The sequence below is a fragment of the Candoia aspera genome, chromosome 1, assembly GCF_035149785.1.
Source record: "Candoia aspera isolate rCanAsp1 chromosome 1, rCanAsp1.hap2, whole genome shotgun sequence".
Taxonomy (NCBI): domain Eukaryota; kingdom Metazoa; phylum Chordata; class Lepidosauria; order Squamata; family Boidae; genus Candoia; species Candoia aspera.
The window spans coordinates 104,252,226-104,274,711 of NC_086153.1; the positions used below are offsets into that span (position 1 = coordinate 104,252,226).

Sequence of the window (22,486 nt, forward strand, 5' to 3'; positions counted from 1 at the left end):
CATATTGAGGGGCTGGATAGGCAGGAAATCTAGTTTTTATCAGCCCTCAACCTTTCACAGTGGAGATATTTTTATTAGAAATATCTAGTTCTACCTTGCTTGACTTGGGAGATTTGATAGTTAAAATAAATTTCAAGTATCAACAGATCTTTAAAGCTCTGAATTATGATCTCTTAGATAATCAGATGCTAAGGCATTCAGAGCTTTAAAGACCAATTCCAACAATTTCCCAGTAAGAAATTGGCAAGCAGTGCAGATCTTTCAGTACAAACTTCATACAGTATGATCCCTGGGCCTTGTACAGGTTATCAGGTTAGCTACCACATTTTGCATCAATTGTATCTGCTGGTATATTGTGCACTATTTTTAACTTCTGGACACTTATCAAGGGTTGCCCCATGTAGAACATAATCTCAGTAGTTAAGAAGGGATGTAAGCAGAATATGAATAACCAAACTCAGGGGTTGCAACTGTTGTGCTAGGTGTAATTGTGCTAAGATGCTCCTTACCATGGTTTCCACCTGTGAATCCAGTCATATCTGAAATTAAGGAGCACTCCCAAGTAATAATCCTGCTCTTTCAGAGGGAATGCAACTCTAGCCAAACAGGCTGAGGCTCAATTCCTACGTTTAGGTTCCTGATTACCAACAGTACCTCTGTCTTGGCTGTGTTTAATTTCCCCTTGTTCTTTATCCAGCCCATTATCAAACATGGACAACATTCAGGCACAACTTTTGCTTCCTTGGAATTAGATGGTAAAAAGCAATGGAACTAGATAACATTCTACTCCAAAACTATGGCTGACTCTCCACCAGTGTTTTCATGTAGATGTTGAACAGCATGGAGAACAATTGGACACCATAAGCCAATAGCCTAGAGTTTGAACAGTAGCACTCAACATCACTTACTGGACACAGCACAACAGGAGGGACAGAAACCACTGTAAAAATGCCCCTGAGGCTCAGTTCTAGCAAGCAGTTCCACCAGGCCATTCACAAGGTATTAAAAAGTACCAAGAGGTTGAGGAGAAGTAGCAGGAATTACAGTGCCCCCATCCAATTTCTGATATAGACCATCCATCAAGGCAACCAAATCAATTTCAATATCATGTTCCAACCAAAAGCCCAACTGAAATGGGTTCAGAAAATCAGTACCTATCATTGAGCTGCATATGGAGCTGCAAGACAACTACTTGATCACCTTTTCAATGAATCTTATATTTGAATTTAGCCTATAATTGTACCAATTATGCTAGGGGATGTAATGGAATGTGAGGGCAGCCTTGGGGAACAGAGGGAAGAGATGCTGCCTAGGGGATGATCAGATAAAAGGAAAGGGACTCCGAGAGAGGGAAATAGTCTAAAGAAGAAACTTAGGAAAGACCTGCCCTGAACACTCAAGCGATAAATAGGGGGTGGGTGGGAGATTTGTACCTTCAGACTTGCAAGATTCTGTTAATGTAGCCTTACAATAAAGTAGAATGACTTCATCTAGTCATGTCTGGTTTACCTGGAAGGGCTGACAGGAGATGATTTTTTCAGCAGAGTTCTTATTTATGCTTCTTTTAATCTGAGGGAACACATCTTCCTGAAAGGAGGTTCTGAATATCTCCTTTAACATCTTGGGACAAGCCACATCCAAACTAATTTAATCAGGTTGGAGGGGCAAGGGTTATATAAACCTATGGTAAAACTTCAACTCTTTGCAGTGATGTCAATGTTAGGTTAGGTCCACATCGTCAAGCAAATTGCTGAGGTTATATATCTATGATCTGACAAAACATGAGTTTATGTCAGGATAGGATGCAGTTGAGTTTATCCTCAGAGAATGATGAAGATTGCTTACAGAAAACCATTTACTGTTCCAATTCACTTCCACTTGTACCGTAGTAGAGGAGGTGATACACCACACAGAAAAGCAATGCTGTCCTGTTCTATACAGGTGCAGTGGAGGCAGAAGAGTGAGCAGTCTTCAATGTCTTCTCTGCTGTGGAATAGAATGTAATGCAGGTTCTCAGACTGATAAGAAGTCTATTAGCCATTTCCCATTTCCAAAACAGCCTGACCCTTCTTCGCAAAAAAGGAACACAAGGAAAAGAAGCAGAACTTTCCCACCTTAGATTGACTGACTGACTGACTGACTGACTGACTGACTGACTGACTGACTGACTGTCTGTCTATGAAAGTAGAGTACTCACTGGAATTCTTGTGTTTTTATTAGTAATAAAATCTTAGTAAGTAGAGCTCTGAGTGTTGTTTCTTAAAATTAACTACTTCCAATCTAGGCTGATACTAGATGTATAGGCTGACATAGGCTGATACCTATGTCAGATTTATAGGAATTCAACTCTGTTCTAGCCCTAATATGTTCCAACATTTCTTCCACTTGCACTCCAAATGACATCCCACGCATATCATCACTTTACACTCCTTGGTAAATTGGGCTGATTTAGTTTTGTGAGAGGGGAGAGGTGTCTAGAAGGAATAATGACAAGCACATGGACTAGTTCTATGTTACACATAACTGCCAGGGTATCAGTAGTATTGCCAACAGTCAACATTTATGAAATGATTTTAGAAAACTGTATGAATCTATCAGGTACTTGTATAGGAATATTTTAACAGATCCCTGCAGAGATTTGTGGCAGACATCAGTCTAAAACTGATGAATGATTTGTCCATGGCAATAGAATCACATGGGATTCCTCCACCATCAGCTCCACCTATCAAAATCAGTGTGTACCATGTTGCAAGCATGGGGTCAAATTCTAATTGGAAGAGATCCGTAGTTGTTGCAGACAATATGAAACTCTGAGCTGCTTTTAACATGCGCAATGAAATAGCCTAAGATAAGAGACTAAAATAATTCAAGACCAGAACTGAAATCACTATGGTTAGTTCAGGAAGAAAGACTATTAGGCAGTGACTCACTAGCCATATTTTGTCTGAATATGTCCAGTGTGTAGCCATAAGTAATTAAAATGGAAGCAAACATTTTTCATTCCCTCACATTTCTGCTAGAGAGGTGGAACTCCTAAGTCCAAAAGTTTATTTGGCCTGTAATATGCTTTTAAATGAATGCAAGATTGCAAGCTAATACATAATGGTGCAATTCCTTTGTATTCTTCTTCTGTTCCAGTGTTTTTGCTGGCTGCCAGATTCCATACCCCAAACGAGAATTTCTTAATGAAGATGAACCCGAGGAAAAGGGTGATAAGGTATAGTTCATAGACCATGTTACCATCAGTAAAAAATAGTGATGTTTCCTGAGGGGGAAAGCTTACAGAACATCAAAGGTTACACTGACCAGGATTTCTGGTCAAAATGATTGTAATGCAACATCATGGGACATTCTCAAAAAGTACTGCATGTTCGTACATGGTAATTACAAGAAATTAGATTGTTTAAAACTGAATAACCTTTAGTAAATTTAGACAGTGGTAGTAACATACAGCTGGAGTAAAAAAGGGAAAAGGCCTTAAACTCTAATTGATATGTCCTGATAATGTCTTTAAAAAGCCATCAATTGGCAAGAAAGATTCTGACGGGTTTTGTGCCCTATCTTTTTTTGTAGTGGTGAGTAGGAGGAGGATATACGGTGGGTCTATTGATCAGTGGCAAATGATCATGCATTTTGTACTCTGAAGGGCCCAGGTGCAGTCCTTGATATCTCTAACTAAAAAGGATCAGGTAGCAAGTACCTTTGACCCTGAAGAACTACTGCTATTCAAAATAGGTAATCTGGAGAGAGTCCCTCTTGATGTATAAAAATGTCTCATGTTCCTATGGCAACTGAGAGAAAAAGAAATTAGAAACTTCAGGAAGAGCCTCATGCTATCAAAGATAGTATGGTACAGCAGCAGCACTCCCAACTGCTCTCGGGCACCCAACTTGAAAAACAGGGTCTCACAGCTGGCCACTTACGAGCAGGGCTGGGCCCTGACAGCGCCGAGAGCGTGAGCTGGTGCGCCAGAGGGCCTGCCATTGCCCTGTGGGTAACTGTGTATGTATGAGGATGTGTGAGTGCGTGGAGGGACCTCTATTTCAAGCTGGGGACTCCGGAGGTGCAGGAGTGAGGCTCGGTGGATTTGGAATCTCTGGGGGTTGTAGGGTGGGTTATACTATTGAGGTGGTGATGGGTAGGGGAAGCTATGGCGGGGGCCAGAGGGCGGGCCATCTTTGAGGAAGACGCCCCCGGTGTTTGTTACTGGTGGCATGTTCTGGCTCTCTGCGCTCAGACCCAGGCCCTGGTCAGCAGATTAATAGGGGCCCTGGTCTCCTGTTGCTGCTACTCAACATCAGCTCTGTTAACCACAAAGCCCCCCTCATGTGTGATTTGATCACCGAGGAGGGGGCAGACCTGGCATGCATAACTGAAACCTGGCTGGGCCCTGAAGGGGGGGTGCCCCTTTCGGAAATCTGCCTGGCCGGTTTTACGGCATGGCACCAGCCAAGATACCAGGGCAGGGGATGAGGGGTGGAAGTTGTCATCTGGGAGTCTCTGGTGGCCTTCAGGGGCACTGCTCCTCAAGTGGCCAGCTGTGAGACCCTGTTTTTCAAGTTGGGTGCCCGAGAGCAGCTGGGAGTGTTGCTGCTGTACCAGCCTCCCTGCTGCATAGCAACCTCCCTGCCTAAGCTGCTGGAGGCCATTTCAGGGTTGGCGGTGGAGTTCCCCAGACGTAGGGTTCTGGGGGACTTCAGCCTGCCATCCCTGGGGCGTGCCTCGGAGGCAGCTCGGGAGTTCATGACTACCATGGCAGCCATGGGCCTGTCTCATATTATTTGGCAGTGGCCGAGGCAGTGGCCTCACCCCGGATTTGGTTTTCTTGTCAGAGCAGTGGCAATGTGACCTGAGGGGTGAGTTACAGCTATCCCCATTGTAATGGTCAGATCACGCCCTGGTGGCCCTGAGATTCTCTTACGCTGGCCCCCTCCACAGGGAGGCTGGACCCATTTGACTGGTCTGCCCCCGGCGACTGATGGACCCGGTAGGGTTTCAGAGGGAGCTGGGGGTTATACCTGACGATCTGCTGCATGGTCCAGTGGAGGCCCTGTCTGCCGCCTGGAATAGAGAGGTGGCTGGGGCCTTGGACAGGATCGCACCTGTGCAACTTCTCTTACCTCATCGTACCCAATGCTCCCCATGGTTTACGGAGGAGCTGAGGGTTCGGAAGAGAATTAAGAGACTTCTAGAGTGCCACTGGAGGAAGACAAAGACCAAATCCGACCGAACACTGGTTAGAGCCGCTGTTAAGGCCTACCTGGTGGTGATAAGAGCGGCGAAGCATCCATACTTCTCCACCCTTATTGCATCTGCAGAATGCTGTCCCACGGCCCTGTTTAAAATCACTCAATCCCTTTTGGGGAAGGTGGGCCCCTGCAGGGCCATGCAGAGGAGTTTTCAGAGCATCTGCAGGACAAAATCGCTTGGATCCGCTCTGCGTTAGATTCCAAGTGTGAAGCATGGTCTGTGGGGATACCAAGGGAGTATACTTACCATGTTATTTGGGAACAGTTTGATCCTGTTGGACCCGAGGAAGTGGAAAGGATCCTCCAGACAGTAAATGCCACCACTTGTCATCTAGACCCATGTCCCTCCTGGATGGTGACATGAGGCTGGGTCCAGGCGATGGTCAATACATCCTTGAGGGAGGGGGTGTTTCCAACTGCCTTTAAGGAGGCACTGGTACAACCCCTCCTCAAGAAACCATCGCTGGACCCTACTGTACTGGATAATTTTTGTCCAGTCTCCCACCTCTTCTTTTTGGGGAAAGTGGTTGAGAAAGTGGTGGCATTACAGCTCCAGAGGGTTCTGGAGAAAACGGATTATCTAGACCCCTTTCAGTCAGGTTTCAGGCCCGGATATGGGATGGAAACAGCATTGGTCGCACTTATGGATGATCTCTGGTGGGAGCGGGATGGGGGTAGTGTATCGATCCTTGCTCTTCTTGACCTCCCAGTGGCTTTCGATACCATCTACTATGGTATCCTTTTGGGTCGGCTCAGGGAGTTGGGGGTGGGTGGCGTGGTTCTGCGCTGGTTACCTCCTTCCTCCAGGGCCAGTCCCCATTGGTGGTGATAGGGAGTGAGAGATCCGTCCCTTGACCCCTCCTTTGTGGGGTGCCGCAGGGTTCGGTTCTCTCTCCTCTCCTATTCAACATCTACATGAAACCACTGGGTGAGATCATCCGTCACCATGGGATGAGGTATCATCAATATGCTGATGATACTCAATTGTATATCTCCATCCCAGGTGAGGTAAGTGATGCTGTAACTGCCCTCTCTCGGCGCCTGGGGGCTGTAGGGGTCTGGATGGGGAACAACAGGCTTTGGCTGAACCCTGGTAAGACAGAGTGGCTGTGGGTTAAGGGCTCTTCCGTACCCGGGACTTTGTCATCTTTGGTTCTGGATGGGGTTGCACTGCCCCAGACAGACCCGGTGTGTAACGTACGGGTCCTCATGGACTGACAGCTCCTGCTCAAAGAGCAGGTGGCAGCCGTGGCAGAAGGGCCTTTGTGCAGCTTCGTGTTGTGCACCAGTTACGCCCTTTCCTGGATCAGGAGGCCCTTCGAACGGTCACTCATGCCCTTGTTATCTCCCATATAGACTACTGCAATGCGCTCTACATGGGGCTACCCTTGAAGAGTACCTGGAAGCTTCAGCTGGTCCAGAATGCAGCTGCGCGGGCTATTTTTGGTGCCCCTAGAAGGGCGCATATAACACCTTTGCTATGCGAGCTGCATTGGATATCCGTCTGCTTCCGGGTCCAATTCAAGGTGTTGGTTATCACCTTTAAAGCCCTACATGGCATGGGAGCAGGCTACCTGAGGGACCACCTCTTCCCCGCTACATCAGCCCGTCCCACCTGATCATGCAGAGAGGGCATGCCACGGACCCCGTTGATAAGAGAATTCCATCTGGCGGGGTCCAGGAGGCGGGCCTTCTCTGCAGTAGCACCTGCCCTTTGGAACATCTTGCCCCCAGAGGTGAGGTTAACCCCATTGCTCCTAGCCTTCTGGAGGACTTTGAAGACCTGGCTCTGCCACGGGGTTTGGGGCAGGGAGGAGAATAGTTATACTTGGGGTTGGCTAGTGCCTTGAAGTGCCCCTCCTATGCAATGACTGAATGAGACCACAGCCATCTGGATTTTATTTATATTTAGTAGCTTTGTGAAATTGTTTTATAGTTTATTTTATATTGGAATTTTATTATATATTTATTGATTTTTGGATTATATTGTTGTAAACCGCCCAGAGTCCCTCCGGTGGGAGGAGATGGGCAGTGACAAATTTGATAAATACATAAATAAATAGATCAAAATTATGGATGTTAAGAATCAGAATAAAATTGCATGTCATGAAATATGTTAGTAAGTGGTCTATATTCACCTTTGTTTCCCTTAAATAACATTTCAGACACATTTTATTTATTTATTTATTCAATTTATGTGGCCGCCCATCTCAACAAGTGACTCTGGGTGGTGAACAGATTTAAAATAAAATAACAACAATTACAAGCATTACAAAAATTAAAATACAAAGCAGCTGAGAAACAACATAGCGCAAATCACCTAGTACAACCAAGAAGCAGGTCCCTGTTTTGATTCTGAGACTTAATAAAAATAGTTTCCCTTGAGTGGAGCTTGACTCCTAGTGACTGCATAGACTTGTCCATAAAATTATCTTGGCAACAATAAGAAGTTGCTTAAGATTGCTTTAGTCTAGGAGATAGATATAGATACAGATACAGGTATCTTTACCTCTGGTTTTTGCTCTGCTTTGTTTTTCAGAATTGTCACTTGCTGGGACATTAAGTCTGCTGAAGTCCAGAATAAATTATAAATATGTTTAGTTATTGCAGATATTAACGAATGGCTCCAGCTGATTAAATTTCAGTCAGTTACATTTCATCAGCTACTTTGGCCTGGGGCATCATCACAAGCATATTCCTTTGGCTAATGCACAATTGTAGATTATAATTCTAGCTGGCTTGTCCCGTAGGACAGTATCATTCCTGAATATTGTGTCATCTCTTGTAGTAAAAGTATAAATATGGCTTTGATTGTAATTCTTGGCAGTGATAACAGAGTTGTATAATTAATGGTAGGAATGTGTTTTGCTTTGTGTTCTTTTTTCATCTCAAAGTGAAAGTTATTTATTGCATTGAGACACATACTGACTCCAGAGCCTTTTGTTTAAAAGGGTTGTTTGGTCATTACTGTACCTCAACTTTTAATTGCACTTGTCTACAAACATTGGGATCAAACGTTACAAGGAGAGTCTTGTTTGACTCTCTTAAGATTTGTTGTTATGTTGCCTTCTCTTCTCATCCCCAAACCAGTCCAGACTTTCTGCTGCTCCTTTGTCCTCTTTATTATACTCTTCACTGGAATACTTTGTCATTGGAAAACCTGTGTCCCAATCAGCATCACTCTGTATACCCTGCTCTTTTTATAATTAACTCAGAGATACTTTCCTTTCCTCTCTCTGTAGTTGTTTTCCATGACTTATCTCCAGGAATTCTGCTACTGAACCATAGTTTTTGAATAATATTCATATTATTGCTGTGAATCAACCAAAGCCATAGATGAAGTATAAGAGGCAAGCACTTAAGCTGTAAGCATACCTGTCCAAGGTTTGAGATAAGGGTCTCTGCAGCTGTTACGAAACTTTTATATGCCTATATTTTTTTCTCTGTTAATTTTGTTACTTTCGTGCTACTGGAGCTTTAAGGAGACAAGTCTCTTCTCATTTCCCTTGTTTTACTCATGGCTATCTTAGGTATAAGAAAAGGACCATTGTTGTCCCTCCATCCTTAAATTTCCCTCCTTTTCCATTGTTCCAATGCATCCTCAGCATTACTGGATCTCCAGTAGAAGAGAATATCCCTAGCTCAGGGTTGAACTGTGGAGTCCTTGGTGCTCTCTGAGCTCGATTGTTTGCTTGCAGAGATTTCATTACCTGACTAGGTAACATCAGTGCAAATGAGTGTGGGGTTTGCTTCCTCTTTATATAGCACTAGGGAATTCCTGGAAGCCTGGCATTCAGACAAATCAGCCATCGGTAGACACATAGAAATAAACCATATTTACACATCATTCAAAAGAGACAATGAAAAAAGCTAAGAAGGAAACAAGAAGACCAGAAGACACATCCTCTCCAGCAGCCAACACCCAGATAAGCAGGGATTGACACCAGGCAAACAATCAAGCAGAAAACAATATCCCAATCAAGGACCTACCGAGGATAAAACCACACCCCCACCAACACTTGGCAAGCTACTGTATATAAACAGGGAGCAAACCCCACCCTCCCTCACATTGAAGATGTTACCTACTGTAGTTGGGTAATGAAATGTCTGCAAGTAAACAAGCCCAGAGAGCACCAAGAACTCCATGTGACTGGATCTTTTCCCCCAACACTGAAGAGATTTAAGTTAACAAATACTGCTTTCTGCCTGATCACAAGCATAGGTAAAGGTAAAGCTTTCCCTTGACATTAAGTCCAGTCATGTCCGACTCTAGGGGGCAGTGCTCATCTCCATTTCAAAGCCGAAGAGCCGGCGCTGTCTGAAGACACTTCCGTGGTCATGTGGCCGGCATGACTGAACGGAACGCCGTTACCAGCCCGCCGAAGTGGTACCTATTAATCTACTCACATTTGCATGTTTTCGAACTGCTAGGTTGGCAGGAGCTGGGACTAGCAACGGGAGCTCACCCCGTCACGCGGATTCAAACCGCCGACCTTCCGATCGGCAAGCTCAGCAGCTCAGCGGTTTAACCCGCAGTGCCACCGCATCCCTTCTGATCACAAGCATACGTTGTTTATATTCTTTTTGCTTACACTCTTCAAGACATTTTTTTCCAAAATAATTACAAAATACAAACGACAAAAGATAAAAAATTAAAAAGTGCAGGAAAAAAAGAAAAAGAAAAAAGCAACCTCCCCTTCAACCCCAGCAAGTATAATTAACATTAACAACTTATCATCATCTCTTAAAATACAACAAGCCAGCTCTTCATCCCAAATACCACACTATTCTCCATAAACAGATCTTTAAAGTGTCACTCCATCTTGATCAGCAGAAGTCCATTAAGGGTTACCAGAAATAACAACATAACTATTACAAACTATATCTAATAAACCCACTTTAAATCTTTCCCTTAAATTTATTAATCATATATCCTTAAAATACAACAAGTAAACTCTCTTTACCTCTTACAGATAAACAAAACCTTTAAAACATTGTCATCCAGTCCTGGTCAGCAAAAATCCATTAAACATTACTAGAAATAACAACCCATCCATTTTAACCTTGTTCAAATAAACCGACTTTGTATTCTTTCCTTTTTCTTCCAACAATCTTTAATCCCTCAGATTCTCTTTGTCTCTTCTCTCAAAGTCATTGACAACTTTAACAAGTCCCTTTTGTACATCCGCTATGAAAAGAATATCCAGGTCACTTTTCATATTCTCACTGTCTCTTCTCACAAAATTGTTGATAACTTTAACAAGTCCCCTTTGTAAATCCCATATAAAAAGGTTCTCCATATTGCTCTTCTGGTTTAGTATTTGTTTGCCTTTTTCACTGTTAGAACATCAGCCAGTGTCATTTGTATATCCAATTTTTCATCTTTTCTTTTAAATCCACATTGAAATCAATTTCAGTCTTATCTAATGAAGCTTGTTCCTCTTCCATGACACCATCTAGTTTATCTATAATAATCTTTAATATTAATATAATAAATCTATAATATATCTTTAAAATTATTTTCTTAAACGTTCTCTTTCATAGGCTCCATTGATGTATTTGTTTCCTTCTGGTACCCTCTAGTGACCAACCTTCAAAGTCATCAGTTATTTTTATTCCCAAATGTAAACACGGAAAGTTTCCCATGGGAAGGATTCAATTAATTTCAAAGCCTTAATTTGAGTCCATCTGAACCCTTAGTTCATTTAAAACTTTCTAAAATCAATACTCCGATTGCCCTTTTGCTGAACATTCAATTTTTTTTTCTTTTTCAAAATCTTAAACTCATAATTAAAACCTCTTTCTTAAAGGATTGAAGAAGACTCACCCAGTGAATATGATAAAACTTGCCATTTCCAAGGTTCTCAATCTTTAAAAAGCAGTAAATAATAATAATAAATCCAAGGTGGTTAAGGGGTGTGAGGTTCAGTCAAACTTAGAGTCTGTATAGGTCACATCGATGGCTATAAGCTCAATGGAATCCCGCGACTCCCAGCTGTTTGTAAGCCAACTGCAAAAACCTCGGTTCCTGCTGTCTATTCACAAAAAACAGCTGTCCTGAATACATATGGGCAATCTCAAGATCTCTCCTTTCTCCGGAGAGATTTCGGTGGTCTGGATCCTGCATCCAGCCGCCATTTTCCGCCATAATGTCTCCCACTCTTCACAGGATGTCAGTTCGCCATTCCTCACCAGAAGTGACGCCACACTCTTCAAGACTTTTAAGAGTCTGTAAGTGCCTGTATCTCAATAAATATTGGGAATCATATCTAGTCCTGTCCCTAATTGCTGTTAATAGCTCAGCTCTTGATTGCTATATCTCATCAGGCTGTTCCCTCTGTCACAGTTTCTATTAATTCTTCTTTGTTTTATTGTCCTATTGATTTAAAGTTTACCTGTGTACAAGACATGCATAAAAACTGTACAAATATGCTGTAGGGAGGAGGGTATAGCAAGGTAGAGAGAGAGAAATTAGTGCTACACTTCTCCCAGTTCTGAAAGTTAAAATAAAGTCTCATTGTTTTTGCTCTGCTGCAAATTTCCTTAACACCGCCATTCTGTGAGCCTCAGACTTTCTGCATGAAGAACATGCAGTTTAGCATTAAGCTGTGATATTTTTCCCTGTACAGCCAAAGGTAATTTCCTTGAAATTTGAGCAATGGATTTAAAGCAAATTTTACATGCCCAATTTTAGCAGTCAGTGTATGGGATAGTAAATAGAATCTATTTTATAACGTTTAATTCTGACAAATGGAGAATTCTAGGAAATGTGTTTGCAAAGTTAATTACAATTATAAAGAACTACTTTTGGTAGAAAAAGCAAAGATCATCAGTTATTCCCTATCAAGAAGACATTATTGAAATCTGTTCACTTGAGCTTTCTCCTATAAAACGAAGTTATATGTAAATAGTTAATTAACAAAAACTTATATCCTAAGTATTTAAACAAGCTATTTCTTCTTGATTAGTATATGTTTTTTGTTTAAAAAAATATTATACAACATATATTCCTGAGGGAAAAAAGTTTTGGATGCAGGGATGTGCCCTGTATTCAACTGAATCCAGAACAGATCTCTGGTGATTTGGAAGGGCTTCTCCGCAGCAGACCATCTCCATTACTGATCCCACCTGAAGATTTGATAGAGACTTGGGGAGTCCTGCAGTTACTGTCAGTATATCAGCAAAAATGGATACATTTCTTTCCTAACTCTGCATATGATGGAAATGTTAGGATAAAGGACAGAGAAGGAAAAGAAGGGGTGTGATTTTGTGTTCTTAGCTCACAGTGCTGAGTTTATCAGGACACCCAGAGATAATGCTTTAGGGTAGGAATGTTAGTTATCACAGATAATCCCAGCATTTGGTGAACGTTGGCAGTTTTTTCTCATAGAAGCATGTACATTTAAAGAGTTTTGGTGGAGTTGTTATAAAGTCACAGATGTTGTATAGGGTGCTGTTGCATAAAACTTTTATAACTTCTTAATCTGAAATGTAGAAAGATCTTCATATGAGATCTGGATGGACTGGCATTAATGACAGGCTTGGGAATATTGCAGCACGTTTTAGGGGGGACTGTCAAATGTTAGGGATTAAACTCCACCCATTTGAAAAGAGCAATCATTTAATATTTCAACAAGGATTCTAAATAGCTTAGAGAAGAAGATGTGAAAGTAGGAAGCAAGGCAACGTACTTCTCAAAAGAAGCCATCCTTGCACAATCTGCAGTCTTTGCTCCAAAGAATGAACATATTCAACCACATCATTATTTCAAAAATGTAAGGGACAAGCAAAACTTTTACTGTGTGTACAAAATAATCAGAAGATACTGGTTAGGCAATGAAGAAGCCTATTGTATATAATTTATCAGTTTATTAGGCACCAGTGGGTCACCTGTACATTAACTCAAAGTTTTAAAAAGATGCCATTGTAATATGTTTAGAAAGACATTGAAAAAATGGATGAATAAATGGAAACCACCTACAGAAAGAGAGGGAGACCAATATAGTATTTAAATTATAAGTTTATTATTATACCATGCATTTTCGCAAGGAAGTCTACACAGTCCTTCCTGCCTACTCAGTTGGAGACCTGATATCAGATGAGCATGAGAAGGTCAGCCAAAGTTATACAACAAGGTTCATGGTCCAGTGAAGCTTAGTGTTTCTCATCCTAGTACAGACGTTCCTATTACCCCAAGGTCTCTAAACATCGTACAGTATAACCCTTATTGAGCCAGTATACTGTTGTGTACCTTTCTGGGAGCGCTCGGGGGAATGGAAACTACACAAAGACTAAACCTCATGATAATCCCAGCTTGCTCTCCCTCCCTTGGTTTTGGACTAGAATCAACAGCAGCAGAACCAACATCAGCAACAAACAGGACCTCAGCAGCAGCAGCAGCAACAGCAACAAGCAGCACCTCAGCAGCCGCAGCAACCGCAGCAACCGCAAGCAGCACCTCAGCAGCAAAACAGCACCCAGACCAATGGAACTGCGGGGGGTGGCGGAACAGGAGGTGGCGGAACTGGGGCAGGTCTCCAGCACAGCCAGGACTCCAGCCTCAACCAGGTGCCTCCAAACAAGAAACCACGCCTTGGGCCTTCAGGCACGAATTCAGGCGGGCCTGTCATGCCTTCAGACTATCAAGTATGTCCTTTTTTCCCTGTCCTCCTTATATCTTCTTTGGTTTCTTTTCAAGGATCAAGGGGAAATGAGGTAGGAAAGGCTACCATGAGATGGCGCGCACTAGAACTAGAATGCCTTTTATGGGCCCTGCTCAATTTATGAATGGATGTGTGTATGGATGGAGGCACATATTCCTGCCTTTAAAATAATTTATTACCACTTTTCAAGGTAAATCTTGCTCAGGACAGTTTTCAAAGTTTGAGAGACAGATATGGTTTATTAAAACAATAGCCTTTTGTTTTATTATAAGAAATAGATCCAATTCAGAGAGGTGAAGCTTTTTGCATATATCTTTGTGCTGAAAATACTGTAAAGTTTCACAGGTAGCTCACAGGTATAAAAGAAGCAGTAATTCTATATGATGGACTGGTTCCCATAATTCTTAACTTAGCATGGAGCATGATGACTGGTTATTATGTAAACTGAAATATAATGCCTGTGGAAGGTAGGTTGCTGTATCCAAATTTGCAGGCTTGAGTGCAAGAAGTCAGTCTGGTCATTACAGATTGATGGTAACCATCCCTTTAGTTACATGGCACAGTATTCTCCTATGAGTCTTTTCAGTGCCTATTCCCATTGGGCTCTGTGCATCATCTCTAGCAAACTTATGACTTCATCTGGCCGTAATAACTGCAACAACAGTCATATGATGCATTTGCTTTACAAAATTAAGATATATTAGCTGTCACAAATAATAGTGTGTGCGTCTATATGTGTGTATTTTCATTAAATGGAAGGAGTGTTTTTTTAGAAAGTTAAGGCTGAGCTGTCAGTACATATATTCAGGCCTATCAAGTCCTGGCATCAAGCTGGTTCCTTATATTATGCACTGAATTTTATGAATCCCATTCTTCATTCCCCTCTTCAGAATTCTCTAAATGCAAATTAGCCACAGCCGTTTTCATTATATTTATCTAGCTGCTTTCCTCCTTGGATGGCTTTAAAAGAAAGTGTCTCTCAATGACACACCACCTTTATTTCATTTGTTTAATGTAAAGAGTTACTTAGACTATTTGTTTTCTATATTTAAGTATGCTAATACCAAACAAGCTTTCCAATTGACATTTTATGGAATGAAAAGGATTTCCTTTCCTTACTGATTTCCCTTTGTGGTTGATTACAATAATCAGTGTTCGATAATCTCATTCAAAGCATGGATAAAATACCAAATTATAAATTAGAAGAAGAAGGAGAGGAAACTTATTATCTTCAAATTCTGTTGTAGGATTGCATATCTGGGGTGCAGATAAATAACATAGACCATGAAGCTGAGGATGAAAAGCCAGAACCCATTAGTGGGGCAGGGTTTAGGGTATGCTGTGCAGCTGCAAAAAACAAGAAAGCTGAATAAGTATAAGTTCATTACACAAGTTAAAGTCTGTGTTAGGAGCAGGAAAACTGTCCCTGAGAGTCAGGAACTCAAAGGAGTAAAGAAAAGAGAGATTATGCCAAGAATACCAAACATTAGTTGGACTGAGTGGCAATTAAGCAGCATATAAGGGATTCACTGAAAAAAAAATCAATGGGTCCAGAACAATAATATTAATATAGTTAATGCTATTTTTGATTGGTTTAACCCAGCAGTATCATGGCCTCCCACCTGTAAAATGTAATACTTTTTATCTCAACTCTGTAAAATAAATTACAAAGCCCCATTCACAACTATGGCATCTTTAATTGCCTTTTCCCCAATAATCAACATGCTTGAAACATGGCTGAGCTTACTTGTTTATCGATGCTGCAAACACACAACATATAGAATGTCACTAAAACTTTGAATAAATTTGGATGGTGACCTGGGGGCCATTCCTTGACTTTGTGGGAATGCATGCAGCCCATGGGTATGCATGTCTGCCTTATACAATGATTTTGCTTCACAAAATCATTGCTGTTTAAAAGTGGAGCTTTTTAAAAATGCAGCTCAGAATGTAGTCCTACCTTAATCTAGAACTGGGTTTCTCAACTAGTGTTCCATGGATCCCTAGGGTTCCATGAGAGGCCACTATGGGTTTCCTGGGATATCACGATTTATTTAAAAAATTATTTCAAATTCGGGCAACTTCACATTAAAGAGGTAAGTTTCATTCTTTATTTTTAGCTTAAGAATACTATTAATGCATAGATACAGGCCTACAAATGAAACGAATATAATTTGTAACTTCTGGCCTATATTTGAGCCTGAATGTGCAGGGGTTCCCCAAGGCCTGAAAAATATTTCAAGGGTTCCTCCAGGGTCAAAAGGTTGAGAAAGGCTGATCTAGAATGATCTTGGACCTTGAAGAGTCTGCCCCTTTAGCTCAAGGCCTGGCTACCTAGCTCACATGCAAACAGTAGGAATGGTGAAAATATCCATCTCTCTATATGCAACTCTGTGAAAGAAGATGTGTTTTTGAGGCTCTGGTTGTACATAGATTTCAAGGAGGAGTTCACTAATATCTTGTTTGTCCTTGCTGTCAAATCCAGTTTTATGAAAGCTTTGAAGATTACAGCATATATTAGTTCTTAAAAGATTAATATTAGCAACTGGCTTTTAGTTATCCAACCTATGTTTTCTCTATTACCAGTAGCAAAATATTCCATAGACAAAGCAGAAGTTAGGGAGAGGGGGAGAGATGGACATGCCAGTCTCATTTCCCTACATACAATAAATCCATCCAAGGGAAATGACAGGGACCTTGCTGCAATAACATTTTATGCCCATGCCCTCACCCCCAACCCTTTTGAGGCAGTTCTGCTCCATAAAAAACATTTATTTTTTGCTTTTTCTGTAGCACTCCAGTTCACGCCTGAGTTACCAAAGCAACATTCAGGGATCTTCTCAGCCCCAGAATACAATGGGCTATTCAACATCATCTCAGCAGAGTTCTCAGTACCATTCGTCCCACCAGTCTCATCGGTACTAAAGAGACTTCATAAAGGGTGTTAGAAAGGAATGAACTAACAGTGAGCGGACTCCAGCAATATGAAGTTCATAACCATGAGAAGAACCAAAAATGCAAATTGTGATGCAGATTTTAGAATTGCAAACTTTTTATTTACTAATTATTTTGAGAAAAGAGACAGTTCTTATCCTTTTTTGCCATAAAGGAGATTCTTGTGAAGTTTCCCTTCAGCTTGCTTTCGCATGTGTTCCATTGTGGTTACTCGAATGAAACTGTCTGATCTGAACCAAGCACTTAAACTTCTTTAACCTATGGAATTGTTGAAGGATTCCTGGTGCACCTTTCTCGTGTTGTAGTAATTGCCATAAATCTAACCTTTTCCAAATCCTTTTACCAGGATTTTAAATTTTTGGAATCTTGAACTCCTGGGCTTTTCAAGCTTGTATATAGTTAATTTTTTACTAGGCAGACCAGTTTAGCTATACAGGTATAATGCACCTTTTAAAAGCACTATGTTATTTTCACAGGATATTACTCTTTTGCTCATGGATGTCAAGAACAGCAGATTTTACTATTCCAGAGTATTTTATTATCTTTTTAGTAGTCTAGTTTTCAGATGAGATCTTTAAAAAAAAAGAAGAAAAGAAAAATATACAACCCAAGTCTCTGCAGCAGCTATTACATGTTATATGTTTGGACTGAACACCAAACAGAAGATTATGAATGTTTCTTTTATCATTCAGATGAGCATCCCATAGATGGTTGGTCATTTTCTTCCAAGTGAGTTGACTGAAGCTTTGCTTTATATTAAGGCATGAAAGCAAAGCAGAAGGCATCTACTTCTGTGGCTCCAGTAGAACAAATGGTTGCTGTAGTGTCTTCTTTAGTGGTTATCTGTTACCTGCAGTGGTATCTTTGCTCTGTGCTGAACCTCTACAATTGGAGTTCAGCATCAGTGGGAAAAAGGGCAAAGGAGGCTTTGCCACTACTTTGGGGAGGCTGGGTAGAGGGACAAAGTGTACTCTAATATATATGTACGTCTTTCATTTGTTTCTTACCTAGACCTTGGTTAAATTTTGATTTTGAAACTTGCAGCAGAAACAAACAAAATGTGCTGTGGCACCTTAAAAGACTAATAATTTTGTTCTCGCATAAGTAGCTGCCTAGTTGCAGAAGACTTGCAGTCATGAACCTTGAGAAGCCATTATTGTTGTTGTTGCTGTTATTCCTTCATTATCCAGTTAAAGCAGATCAAATATTGAAAAAGGAGTACTTGAACAATGTACTGAAGTTGCTTGGTCTTCTCATGTACAAAATGCATCTAATGTCATTGTGTCACTGCGGTGATTGATCCAGATGAGATGTGATAGATAAGATATGCTACACTGAAATGTTTGTTATCCTAGGACAGGGATAGACTACATGCTGTCCTTCCAGTGTTTTGGACTGTAATCCTTGCCATTGGCTTTGCAAGTTGGAGCTGATAAGAATGGTAGTTCAGGACACCTGGAGCAGGGCACTAGGTTGCCTGTCCCTGCCCTAAGATCTGACACTGCTTCTCCTGAAGAAATATTGTGATCCTGGACAAGCACTTCAAGTAAAAAATATCAAAGCTTATGAACAGATCCTATATATTGGAGATTTGTGGTACCAGGCAATAGCATCTGTGAACAGAAGCAACATACACTATGAAGCAACTCCTTCCCCCATCTATTTTTTTTTTAAAAGAACTACATAAATAAGGTGGTGCGCTTTATTCAGAAATTTATAATTCATCATAGAATCCACCATATTGTGACTTTTCTTTTTAAAGTAGATTTTCTGCTTTTCTATATATGAAGATAACTAAGCATTGCTTAGCTGACATTTTAGAATGTGGGGGAATGAAACTGAATTTGGGTTTTCCAGGGGTAAGGCTTCAATGCTCAATAATCACTATCACTTCCCCATGACTACTAAAAGTGGAATAATTGGATATCAGTGCAAATTTGTGTTATTTGTACAAATTACAGAATTCAATTTCCTTGTGTGGAATTTGGCTCACCATGGTGCAGAAGCTTTTTAAGCACACAAGGCCCTAACTTTATTGCACTAAATGTAAAAGGGTATGTACTTTAGAGTATATAAACAGCACTCAGTATTTTAAAAACAATTATTAAAAAACCGAGATGGAGGAAGAAACCAGGTTATATAAGCATTTTATGGGCATTTACACTGTACAGCATAGCTTATGCCTCATTGTTTTTTCTTCTGAAATATTATAATAACCCCCTTAACAAAAGTAAAAAAAGCTTTTCACTAAGACTGCAATACAAATTAGACAGTAGATCCACTTGCCTGGAAGGGAAAATTGATTCGAAGCATAACAGAGGTGTCCTTCCCACGATTGTAACTCTTCTCATATAGGCATTGTTTTATTTACTGTTGATTTCAAGTGGTTGTCTAATGACAAATCAATTGTCATGGAAAATTTAGTGAAGAAAACAAGCAATCTGTTTGAGATGAAATATAACTGGATCTTTCTCCCCCCGAAAACTTTATTTTTTGTAATACTTTGTGCATCATGTGTCTAAACTAGTTTTGTTGGATGGCGTTTGCTGTCTTCCATACAAGTCTTCAGTGAAAACATTCCTCTTCTTTCATACGCCTCCGGTTTTATCCATGTCTTACTGCATTCATGCTAACATCTGGTCAGCAGCTTAGAATGTTATCAGATTTCATTTTGACCAGGTTATGAACAACTCATTTTCTTTTTGCTATTCCAGCCTTCTTGTTGCAACTGCAACTATTGTGAGCTCTGTCAAAATATGGCTTCCTCTGTGCATGCAGTGTGATAACCTATGTTGAATGTGCTTTATCTCCATGAGCTTCCAATCCCCTAGAATGATGGCCATGACTATTCTCTGTATTGATATATTTGCATTTTTGCTGGAAAATAATGGCTTGCGATGCTCCATTTCCCTGCAGTGTCTGTGCATACAAATGTAGCTGTGCTCAGTACTTCATGGCCTTCCAAATAAGCATTGACAGGGGAATAGATGAAAGTATAGGTTTACACTTTTGAAATGTTTACTGCACTCATTCTCTATTTGTACCTTGGCTTTGCGGCATACTTGGCCTATTAGGGAGAACTATTTGTATATAATATGATGGGTGTCTCATGTATTGCAGGGCTAAGGTGAGCCAAGGTGAGATAGCTTTGTTTCAGGGGAAATTTCACAAATCAAAACACATTGTATAATAAATCGTACGTCATATGTTATGGAAACACAGGACACAGAAATGTTCATAACTGTGCAGCTTTGCTTTCATCTAGAGCTTTCGCCTTGCTATCTCATTGGCTCTTGGAAGTGGACAGCAAGTGATTGACCAGTTTTGCTACCCTCATTCTGCAATGCTTCTCTTCTGGTTTTCAAAGAAAAGGGCCAAGAAAATAGGATTAGCAAAGCAGGGATGAAATGAATTGTAACACAGACTGCATAATGAAGGAAGAATCATGTGAAAGCTGCAAGTCCTGCACTGTATCTGTGACACTGTATCTTGTGGGGTGGGAGTGGGGTGGGGAGGTTGGGAAGACTTGTCGTGGTTAGGGAAGTGGAAGCTTGAAGTATTTGATTATGTATAATATTTTATATAAACGTAATAAGCTTAGTTCCCCTTCATAATCTTCAGTGATGGTACTTAAGCAACATTAAGTAAAGATAACTGTTTTAAGACAAAATAAACATACTGTATATAAGATCATGTGTAATCTATGTTTTGCCACCAGAATAATATGTATTGCTTTATGGGGGGAAAGTCCTTTAATGCACTGTTATCTCCTAAATATTTAGTAGTAAATTAATTCTATTTAATTTTTTAAACATATCTGTCTTCTGTAGACACTAAAAAGTATTACACAATGTGGACTGAAATGGTCCCTTTTTAACAGCAGTTTAATAATGTTTTATATCTGTAATTAGTCTGCTTTTCCATTTGTTTTATTTGCTCATGGATAACTATTTGTTGAAGATTGCCTGCCTTCAATTCTCTTTTATATATTATTTCACATATTCATCTTCAGTTCTTGTATTTGTTTTTATTATATATTTGTGTGTCCTCCTTAATGTCTCTTCAGTTCATCAGTAATAGCCCAGGTCTACCAATGTATATTTTGGCTGTTGAGGATGGATGGATAGATAGATAGACAGATAGATGCAGTAGATATTTCAGCTTCCCAAGTCCAGAGTTGTATTTTCACTTGTTAAGATTCCATGGCATACTTACACTTAAATGGGGATAATTACAACATTGTGTTTTAAATGAGTAAAGTTTTGTTTATGCAACACTTTGTTCTCCTTCCTTTGTGCTCCCTCAGTCTTTAGCGGGTACTCCAACCACTCCATGGGGAGAGGGAAATTAATACTGTTGGTGGGAACAATTTCATCAGCAGACAGATGTAGAGGGATATATCTCTTTGTATGAGTCTATGACTTAACTTTTTAAAAAGCATCTCCAGTCTCATTGTTTAATACACGCAAGACCCTCCTTGCCCCTAACTTTAATCTGTGGAGATCCTTTTACTCACTATCAGCAAGTATTGATCTCAATTGGCTATCTTATTTATAAGTAAGAAGAATAGTAAGCTAGTTACTTAGCGACTGGCCAATATAATTTCCAAACCTGGACTTGCTTAAGTAATGCATATGAAAGGTGGGCAGAGTTGTATAAATTGGGAATCGAGTTCCTAATGCCACCCAAGTTAGTTTGCCTTTCCTGGCTCTGTTTAATAATTGGCTTAAAATTTAGAACTGCTGTGCTGGGCATTTGCAACTAGGACAACCCAACAAGCTTTGCTCTCATTAAATATTTGCATTATTTTAAATGTCCTTACATTGCTCTTAACAGACTGTTAACAACTATGTTTTCATTCATTACGTCTGCAGTATTTTAATTTTTGTTGTAATTATTTTGAATTGCTTCAGTGTGAATTTTTTAAATAAAAATAATATACATTTGTAATAATAAAAAGTTTGAAGTCAAGCAGGTGTGTGATGGGAAATCTGTAAACTTTGGGCTGCAGGAGGAATACGAAGTGCAATTTTATTTACAACCTTCCCCCTTTCCTCACACATCTCTCAAGAGTTTTACATATCCCCCAAAATGGCATGATTCAGATTTTTAGAAGTATTTATTCTAAGTGAAGCTTTTTGTGCAATCAACTGTACCCTATGGGAACAATATAATTACTCTTAAATTATGAGCAGATTAGAATACACCACCACCAGAAAGCAATTATGATAGACTAGCAGTGTCCTTATGGCAGCAGCTCTGTTATTGTAAAGGGCGAACCTGGTTAGATTGAGTGTGGCATCTCTTACAGTGGTGCTTAAAAGTGTATGAACCTGTATTGGGGATTGCTGGCGAAGAAGGAGGGGGCCCTCTCCATCTTAGTCAGCGATCCCCATTACAGAACCCTTTTGCAATTTCAGTATTTCTGCATAAATATGACCTAAAACATGTCTGTTCTCCACACAATCCTAAAACTAGATTAAATGAACCCAATTAAACAAATGAGTCAAAAATTAAACTTCTTCAGTCATTTATTGAGGAAAATGATCCAAAGTATGTGAACCTCTAGGACTATCAGTTCATTTGAAGGGGAAATTAGAGTCAGGTGTTTCAATCAAT

The 22,486-nt window shown here is 40.4% G+C and overlaps 1 protein-coding gene across 2 annotated transcripts in view; it reads left to right on the forward strand.

Moving 5' to 3' along the window:
- CDK19 (cyclin dependent kinase 19) overlaps positions 1–21,838 on the forward strand; it is a 103,440-nt gene extending 81,602 nt beyond the window's left edge. For both annotated transcript variants that reach the window (XM_063311171.1, XM_063311163.1), the window contains 3 exons: positions 3,139–3,217; positions 13,593–13,895; positions 16,706–21,838. In XM_063311171.1, coding sequence (XP_063167241.1) covers positions 3,139–3,217; positions 13,593–13,895; positions 16,706–16,837 — 514 coding nt within the window. In that variant the 3' untranslated portion in view covers positions 16,838–21,838. The remainder of the gene's footprint in view (positions 1–3,138; positions 3,218–13,592; positions 13,896–16,705) is intronic.
- Positions 21,839–22,486: the final 648 nt, after the last annotated feature.